This window comes from Seriola dumerili, unplaced genomic scaffold (assembly GCF_002260705.1).
Source record: "Seriola dumerili isolate Sdu_G_001 unplaced genomic scaffold, Sdu_1.0 BDQW01000121.1, whole genome shotgun sequence".
Lineage (NCBI taxonomy): Eukaryota > Metazoa > Chordata > Actinopteri > Carangiformes > Carangidae > Seriola > Seriola dumerili.
In genome coordinates this window covers 1,883,759-1,893,395 of record NW_019174376.1, presented here as the reverse complement: position 1 = coordinate 1,893,395, position 9,637 = coordinate 1,883,759, and the positions used below count along the sequence as shown (strand labels likewise).

Below are 9,637 nucleotides of genomic sequence, written 5' to 3'. Positions count from 1 at the left end.
AGGGTTTATAAGCTGTAACAAATGGGTTTATTAATGATTAATAACTTATTAAGCGTACTAAAAACTTACAGATCAGTTACAGGTCAGTAATAACATCTGCGTTTTTTTCTTTAGTTCACTATGAAGATTGTACAACTTTGCTTGAGCATTTCTGTCATTCTGTCTTTCTTTCATACTTCCACTTGACCACATTTCAAAGGAAAATAAAGTACTTTTTACTCCACTGCATTTGACAGTTATAGTTTGCAGGTTACGATTGTATGAGTTTATGGATGAACTACCCAAAGGTTTTTAAAATAGCTAAAAATATTTTATACATTTTGCTGATAATAAATCAATCAATCAGCCCAATTCTTCCCTTAATTATACAACACTTCTTCCTTTCAACAATACAAAAGTGAGCTTTCAAATTCAATACTTAATGCTTCTACTCCACTGCAGTTCAGAGGGAAATATTTATACTTGTTACTCCAATATATTCATATAACAGCTTTATTTACTTGATACTTTACAGATTTTTACACACAAAACATACAATGAAAATATCAAGTATGATACACTGCTACAGGTCAAACTACTCAACTGAATATAAAACAAGAAAAATTAGCTCCACCTGGAGCTAATGCTACTAATGATCCAGCAATATGATATTTGACCATCACATGAGCCAGTTTCTGAATTATGAGTTATTTTATGTTTGATTCTTTACTTACATTTTCCTACTTAAATACCTTTACTTGAGTGACATTTCGAGGCAGGACTATGTCTTGTCATGGAGTATTTTGCATTGTAATATTTGGTACTTTTATTTAAATCAGGTGAAATAAAATTTTATTTTTAAAGCCCAGGATTATGTCACTAATTGGCCTCAAGGGGGTTAAAAAGCTGTACAGTACATGACATCCTTTGTCTGTAGACCCTCCAGTCCCAAAAAAGCTAACACCAAAAAATGGAAGAAACCTCAGACCGTGCAACAGAGGAGGCATGTTTCTTCCAGGATGAACTGACATGCTCAACAAATGATGTAAACAAATTTTCAATCACTGCTAAGGTAAGTTAGAGGATGGTATACTGGGAGCCAAGCACTGTATAATGAAAGATTACACTATTAGTCCTTATACTGTGCAGGGGTACTGTTGGGGATGAATGAGATAAATAGCTTTAGGAGAAACAGACTGATGAAACATCAGTGTTTGACTGCAGACAGAGTTGGGTGGATGCAGGCCCGGCTTGAGGATGAACTCCACCCTCCGGCCTGTTTACATGGGCACATGTGCTGCTTCACTGACAGCCCCCTCATACATCCCTATAATAAAAGCCCTCCCACAAGCGAGCCATTTTTCTCCTCCCAGCGCGGTTACAGCCAGTGTGTGACTGTGATGGGGTCTCTTCTCCTCCACCCTGGCTGACTCCTCCCGCCTCCTTGCTGTTTCCCAACCCACAGGGCGCCACCAGGGAGTGGCCAGTGGCCACGGAGGCAAGACTTAAATACCCAGCAGTCCGCCTTCTTCGTTCCTCACCTCCGTGTTCAAGGCAAGAGTTGAGCCTTTTCATCCTTTCACTGCTGAATGATGAGACAATATCACAGGAGAAAGGGATCTCCCCTTTCTCCACCACTGTTTATGTGAACATGTTTACTCATGGCGCCTTTTGAGCGGAAAACAGATAACCCAACGTCAATCATACTCAGGGATACAACCTACCATGCTTGGTCCTGCCCCATTCCCCGCCTTTGGCCCAATTACATTGGCGGGTAGAGACTCGTAGGCAGAAACAACCTTTTCAATTGGAGAAGAGCAGCAATCCTTCACGAGTAGCTCTCAGAGGGGTGCGCTTCTTTTATTTATGGGGATAGTGCGATATCACAGTCACCAGGTGCCAGAAGACTATATAATTGAGTCAAATCTCAAATACAACACATTAATGTCCCGTTTTGACTGGTAGGTTATGTGACTGGTGCAATAAAATATCTTCAAGGCTAAAGGTCAATATAACTAAAACAATTAATCGTTTAGTCGATTGGCAGAAAATTAGTTTTGATAATCAAATAATGCTTTTAGTCCATTTTAATCAAAACTACCAATATAACTATCAATTTGCCCTTTTCACCTTTCAAATGCAAGAATTTGATGCTTTACTTTAAAACACAGAACCGCAAATTGAATATCTGGGGTTTAGATTGGTGGTCAGACAATTGATCGAACATTTGAAGACATTTGCGCTTGAGAGAGACAGAATCTAGTGAGTGAGACAAAATTATTTTGCCAACCCACAAGTTTTACGTTTGAAATTGAATTAGATTGAATTGGAAAATGTGTTGGTCCATGATCGTGCTCAGGACAGGTTGGCTGGGGTTTGGCTACACGAGAGAATTAATCGAGCGCACCCGTGTTTTTCTCCTTCATAGCGGGCGGCCCGTCAAGTTAGTGTGAAGTTGTGAAAAGTTGTCAACCCGAGAAAAGAGCAGAGAAACTCCTCCCGTCTTCAAATTATGAGCAGTAAGTGAACTTTTTAAACTTAGCGGCGTGATGTGAACCAGACTTAAAGTTAACAGTTCGAAGTTAAATCAGAGTACAGTGTTTTAAGTGTGCTCACTGTTGTGAAAATGATGTTTTATTGTTTTCTAGCTAGCGTCTGAAGCAGTTTAAAAGTACCAACTACTTAACTGCTAATTGTCGGTATTTAGCTAACAACATTTAGCCAGTCAAGTAAAGCTGGCTAACTGGTTAATATTAACGTAACTTCTGTTCCTAAATGACACTGCTGCTTACACAACAGTTTCACTTGTTCCAGTTTCCTTGAGCTAGCTAACTAGTATGTGTTAGTGCAGCTGAAACTCGTTAGCTAATACTTAGCACTTTTCCTTAACATTGTTTGTTGTGGTGAGTTTATGTTAGCTTAGCTAGCAGGCTAGCTGGCCCTTTGAGCACTTGTGGCATAGATTTCCTTGCATTTCTGTGCTGCATTTCTGCACATTAACTATAGAAAGGTTTCGTTGTTTTTTGTGAGGTCTGCCGTGCGTAAACTGCGGGGGTTTACCCCCGTTGTTGGGTGTAGCGTTAACCAGGTTTTGTTGTCTGCCTGTTCAAAGTGACGAGCTACTTTTCTGAAGACTGATCTTACAAACTGTTCCTCCGCAGATCAGCAGCAGGGTGAAATGGCCGCTGTGGGGAGCGGTGGAGGCTTCAGTCAAAAGCGAAACACGAACTCTCAAGTAGGTTAACTGGACACATTCACTTGTTTTATTGCCAAATCAGATGGTAAACGTTCAACTACACTCCCCAGTCACACTTACTCTACCTGCTATGTATTTCCCATCTGATTGATTGTGTCTGTAACTCATCTGTGTCGGGACTTGTACGGGGTTGTTGATTTTTCTCTCCAGAGCACATGTCACTGGGGTGGGGAATGGGCAGGTAAATTTCGCCCACACGGGGTGTTCCCGTCAAACCCCGGCACTTCGTGTGCATTTCGCTCGGCCCATTTGGCTGGCCTTGGAGGGGGTGGCTAGAGGAGTGTGTCAGTTTATAGGGCAAAATAAAAGTGTGGGAGGGAGATGGGTGGGTTTGGGGGGAGGGGAAGTCGAGCCCGCCGCTGCTCCGGAAAAAATGCGGTCCCTCCCATACTCTCCCACCCGGCTTCCCCCCAGGACTTCACGCTGCAGCCCACTACATGTAAAGTGCTGCAAAGAGACCTGCATGACAAAACAGAACCGGGTTTAATATTTTGAATGGAGTTTTGGAGCGTTGCAGTGAAGCTTGTTTAGATTTTACAAAGCAAGTCACACAATTAATTTTATTGTCTTTAAAAAAAATCTAAATCCAAATCCATCACATGATTTTCAATACAATTTTTTCAAAGTACATTTTTTTATTTTATATTCAAAATGTCTTTTAACTTATCTTCTCATAGTTTTATCAGGTTGACATTTAAGTATGGCTCTTATACTATAACTTTGTCTTTGGTTTTTATTTTTTATCACCTGTGTCATTATCAATTATAACAATATAACAATTATGTTCTATTTAGCTGTTTATGTTATTATTTCCTTTAGTATAAAAGTTTGAACTGTGTCAGTAAGTTTGAAATTGTTAAAAATATGAGTGGACTATTTGACAGCCATTTATACATTTTGTCCCAACCTGAAGCATCAACATGTATGATAGATTTTATTTTTACTTTATAAATTCTCTCTATTCTCTTTTCATTTATGGTATTTCTAGGACTCACAGCAGCCATCTCCTCTCGCCTTGTTGGCAGCCACTTGCAGTCGAATCGACACTCCAGGAGAGAACGATTCACCTACAGACCAACAACAACAAAACCAGCAGCAACAGCTGGACTTAAACCAGGGTGTTTTCACCTCCAGTGCCAACGGCTGGCAGGTTATCCCTCTCAGCGTTCAAGCATCCTCAGGCACTAACACAGTCACCACCGACACTTTAGGGGTGATGACAGGAGGAGACCTAGGCAAGAGCAGACAGGTGCTGTCACCATCAGCAGCTGTTGTAAGCACTCAGGGACAGCAGCAGCAGCCACAGCAATATGTGGTAGCTCAGGCTCCATCAATGCAGGGTCAGCAGGTGCTTACCACCATATCAGGTATGGTGCCCAATATTCAGTACCAGGTTATTCCCCAGTTTCAGACAGTAGATGGCCAGCCACTGCAGTTCGCACATACTCAGCAGGATTCTGCTGTACCTGCTGCAGCAGGACCAGGGCAACAGTTTCAGATTGTGTCCTCTCCTAATGGCCAGCAGATCATAGCCGCAACCAACAGAGCTGGTGCAGCAGGAAACATCATAACAATGCCCAGTCTCCTTCAGGGAGCCATCCCCATACAAAATATAAGTTTAGGTAATGGCGTGTTACAAAACCAGCCACAGTTTCTGGCAAATATGCCTGTGTCACTAAATGGAAACATCACTTTGTTGCCTGTCAGTACTGGAACAAGTGGCACAGGGGGGGATGCAAATGGGGGAGGGGATACAGGGGGAAATCAGCTTATACAACAGCATTCGCAACAGCCAGTGTCTTCCAACAGTTACATGACAAGTGCATCCACTGTTACCACGCAGACCTCCTCTTCTTATGGAATGACCCAAACGCAGAACAGCAGTGGAGCAGTGACAGGGACATTTCAGCAGAACACAGCATCTTCTCTGGGTGTCCCAATACAACCAGACAACAGAGATGGGCAGCAGCCACAGCAGATCCTTCTGCAGCCTCAGCATGTTATCCAAGGTGGAACACCCCTCCAGACCATCCAGGCTGGGACTGTCACGACCGCAGGCGGTCAGGTATTTGCGACTCCAACGCTCAGCCAGGAAGGGCTTCAAAATCTTCAAATTATGCCAAACACAGGCCCCATCCTCCTGCGCACTGTAGGCCCTAATGGCCAAGTGAGCTGGCAGACCATTCAGATCCAGAATCCGACAGGAGCGCAGATCACATTGGCCCCAGTACAGCCTCTCCCCCAGCTCAGTCAGGCTCAGGGAGCTGCTGCAGCTGGAGGAGTATCTGTCAACACAGTGCAGATCCCAGGCATCCAGACCATAAATCTGAACACGCTTGGAAGCGCCGGCCTACAGATGCACCAGCTGCAGGGTGTTCCCATTACCATCGCAACAGGTCAGTCAGTAGCCTGTTGTTGAGGAATAATTTTTATTCAGTGTTATTATGTATACATACTATTTTGCAAATGTGAATCTATATTATCTATATTGACATATAGTATAATTAATATAGTATAGTTTGTGACTCGGGGAAACCCAGTTGCCCTATGTGTAAAAAACAGTTTTGTTTGTACTAAATGGTTATTGGACTTTTGCAGTCATTACTCTTCAGAAATGTTCTTTCCATTTTATTTTGGCCTGGAAAGTAGCCAAATAACAGAGGTTGGGTTAACCTTTAATCATGGCTAGTTTTTTGTTATTGTAGACAAGACAGTTAAATTCAGCTATTGTAGTACACAGTATTTGTAGAAGCAGTTAAATGACTGGCAGTTGGACTGAGTAAATATTTTAATTAGTCTTGAAAATTAGGTTTACTAGCTGTGTGTTTTCTGCCTAGTGTTTGCTCTGAAATGCAAACTATCTTGTATCTCTGGATTTGATCTCTTTTGCTCTTTGTGTGAAGTGCACAATACTGGTTTAACCAGTTCAGCTGGCCTGGAGGGTTTGTGTTCATGTTTAATTTTTTCCTCTTTTTATTTCTTTTCTTGGTAAAACTGCATCTCGTCAGATGATAGTCACATTACAGTGATGTATTTGTGAGTTGGCCACAGCTTCTTTGTCATAGTATGTGTAACTTGACTCCTCCCTGTCTTATGGGAAGCTCTATCATGACCAAACCCTCCTTGAATTAAGTTACTGGCGGTCCCTCCCATCCTATTCATATGCTTTTTTTTTTATCAAATACTAACATTTGTGATGAGTAATTGGGCTTGTCATGCTTATGAAATAATGTGCTTCTGCTACATATGCAGAAGGCTATATTTGGGCTACAGCAGAACTGAATGTGTCAATGCTGACGTTACACTAACATTTATTTTAGCATAGTATTTAAAACCTTGAGAGCTCAGGTCAACTGGTATTTAACTGTACATTCAAGTGTTGCTTAGAGTACATATTACCTGTACTGCTCACTGCTCCCTGGATTTAGTATTGTTGTCTGATTCTGAAGCATGTCACTGGAAATGACTTAAAGCAGATCTTATCAGAAATTACCTAGATCTTTTAGTTGCAGGCAGCAGGTAACACACAGTTGTGGCAGGGAGGGGGGTCCAAAAATCTCAGACTTTAAGACCCACTGTAGGTGTAACTGGTTTAGCCTCTGCTGTTAATAAAAGCACTAATTTCAGGTCATTTAAGTATCTGAATGTTTGACATTTTAATAGGTTCTAAAATACTGGCAAGCTGTAATCTCCTGTGGATCTTCCTACAGAAAAGATTGCTGAAAAATTAGATGTATGAATGAAATAGTTGGAGCGTGTTCATGAACTTAATAAATGAAATGTCTATAAACCAAATCGATCTCGTACCATTGTATTAATAATCTTGTACTTAAATTTTTCTTGTTCCATCACTGCAGGAGAGCAGGGGTTACAGACGGGCGGAGAAAGTTTGGATGATAGCACAGCCATGGATGATGAGGATATAAGCCCACCACCTCAAGGACGACGTAACCGGAGGGAAGCCTGCACCTGCCCGTTCTGCAAGGATGGAGAAGGACGGTATGTCACTGAACCATATTATTTTTCACAATATAACTTCTTTTATCATGTCATTCTGACACTCTTAACTCATTGTCTTTAAAGAGCTTTGTGATTAATGTTAATACATGAAGGAAAAGAACAATTTATTAGAACTGCTGTCCAGAGCTACAAAAATAAAACCAGAGTTTATATTGACCGTGGTTTTTCTTTAGAGAATCTCAATGAGGAGTGTGTTATTTTCCTTTTGACATAATTACCAGAAGAACACAACATTTAAATTTTTCCTGATTGTACACAGTCTCCTCACAGAGAAGCCTCTGAATATCTCACACAAGATCATTGTCACTCTAACTCCTATGTATGGTTTTTACATCAAACAGTGACCCAACTAAAAAGAAGCAGCACATTTGTCACATCACTGGCTGTGGTAAGATCTATGGCAAGACATCTCACCTGAGGGCCCATCTACGCTGGCACACAGGAGAGCGACCATTCGTCTGCAGCTGGGCATTCTGCGGCAAACGATTCACCCGTTCAGATGAGCTTCAGCGCCATAAGCGGACACACACAGGTACACATGAGGACTTTGAGGACAAAGTTCAAGATGTATTTTTAAAAGCTGATTTTTAAGGTTCTGGTGTTGTGCGTGTTGGCTCATGTTCACACTGTCATTGATAACTGGGGCAGTTGATTAGAACAGAGCCATCATTCATGTTATTAGTAACAAATGGGATTTAAGAGTGAAGGATAAGCCTGTGTGCCCAAGTCAACATGTGACAGGCATATTTCATCATGAGGGAATCTCTTTTTTTTACCATGATTAATAACCTTGAATCTTAATGTCTTAAATATTATTCTTTATGTCAATACAGTGCATTAATTCTTCATAAATGGACACTTTTAACAGTGCAGCCAGTCATAGTCTGAATGAGTGCCAGCAGCAGCTGTTTTACTGATACTGATTTTTATTACTCCCCCCTTTTCAGGTGAGAAAAAATTTGTTTGCCCAGAGTGTCCCAAACGCTTCATGCGCAGCGATCACCTCTCAAAGCACATCAAGACCCATTTGAACAAGAAAGCAGCAGCCGCCACCACCAGCAGTACCACCACAGTCTCGACCGACGCCACCTCCCCTGCGGCGGGAACAGAAGCCGGCACTGGGGCAGTGTCAGCCAATGACCAGCACACCATTGTCACCATGGAAACCTTATCTGCAGAGAGCATAGCTCGATTAGCCAGCAGTGGGATCAACATGATGCAGGTGGACCTTCACCAGATGAACGGCAACAGCTATTAAGGACGGTGGAGGAGCAGGAAGATGGCCTTGATGGATGTTGCATTCGGACATTTGGGGTTAAAAAGGGCACGTCTGACTGCAGAAGCAGAACCTCTCAAACACTTAAGACTGGAGAGGTGGCCACAGATGCAACAAAACAGATGCTATTAAATTTGAAAACTGAGGCAGGAATATGATTTATATTTTGTATTTAGAGATACCTGTGGCATTTAAGGGTCAGAGGGTGGATGAGTTGGATTAAAATGTTAGATTAGAGAAGTCATCATGAAATCTTATTTCCCCTGAATGGAAATCAAACTACACTAACATTTGTCCCACACAAAGACCCAATCTTACTTGATGGGACTGCAATAAAACACAGACCAGCACAGTTGATGTTGAATTGGTAGCTAGTAATATTCTCTCTACCAGTAAAGAGATGACACTACTAAATCCGACTCTCACACTTGTGTCCAAGGCTGTGAGCTTCGCTACTTGTCCCTCTTCACCTCAGGTGTTTACTGCCCTCTCAAACTGGGCTGCTGTGTCACACCCCTCAGGCTGATTGGCCCACATCAGCCCTTAATGCTCAGTTCCCCCCTAAAACTGAAAATGTAACGATCTGGAGCAGCAAATACATTTCTCAGATTTCTGTTTTGGGAGAACTAGATGTGTTCACAAACTAGCAATCTCAGTATCGTAGGAATAATATGCAGCGTGTTTTAGGGTGGACCGTTTAGAAGAGGGCTGGAATACATGAGGTCACGACCAGGTGAGAGCCAGAAGCACTAATCAATGTGAGGATGTAGGTGTCACAGCACTGAAATCCTGAGAATAACTCTTTAACCTCTTATGTAGGTACACACATTCAAGCCATCATGCTTTGATATGTTTATCATAGCAAAAACCTTTTTGATTTTTTTTTTTTTTTTTTTATGTATATATATATATTTTTGGTAATGTAAAGGCTACAGATATACTTAGCATAGGCAGGATCATCTTACATGATTGCAAGAGAATGCCTTTCAGTTGTATGAACCTCTCATGCACAATCAATCTTAATCTTATGTTATTACTTTTATATATATATGTAGATGAAATGTGTAAACTTAAGAGCCTCTCTGTCATAGAATGTTTTCTATACA

The 9,637-nt window shown here is 41.6% G+C and overlaps 1 protein-coding gene across 1 annotated transcript; it reads left to right on the top strand.

The window, feature by feature from the left end:
- Window positions 1–2,446: 2,446 nt before the first annotated feature.
- On the top strand, window positions 2,447–9,413 carry sp1 (Sp1 transcription factor). Its single transcript, XM_022748366.1, has 6 exons — window positions 2,447–2,498; window positions 3,141–3,214; window positions 4,224–5,631; window positions 7,093–7,234; window positions 7,597–7,787; window positions 8,203–9,413. Exons 1-6 carry the CDS (start codon window positions 2,492–2,494, stop codon window positions 8,511–8,513), a joined length of 2,133 nt encoding a protein of 710 aa, XP_022604087.1. The 5' UTR covers window positions 2,447–2,491; the 3' UTR covers window positions 8,514–9,413.
- The last annotated feature ends 224 nt before the right edge of the window (window positions 9,414–9,637 follow it).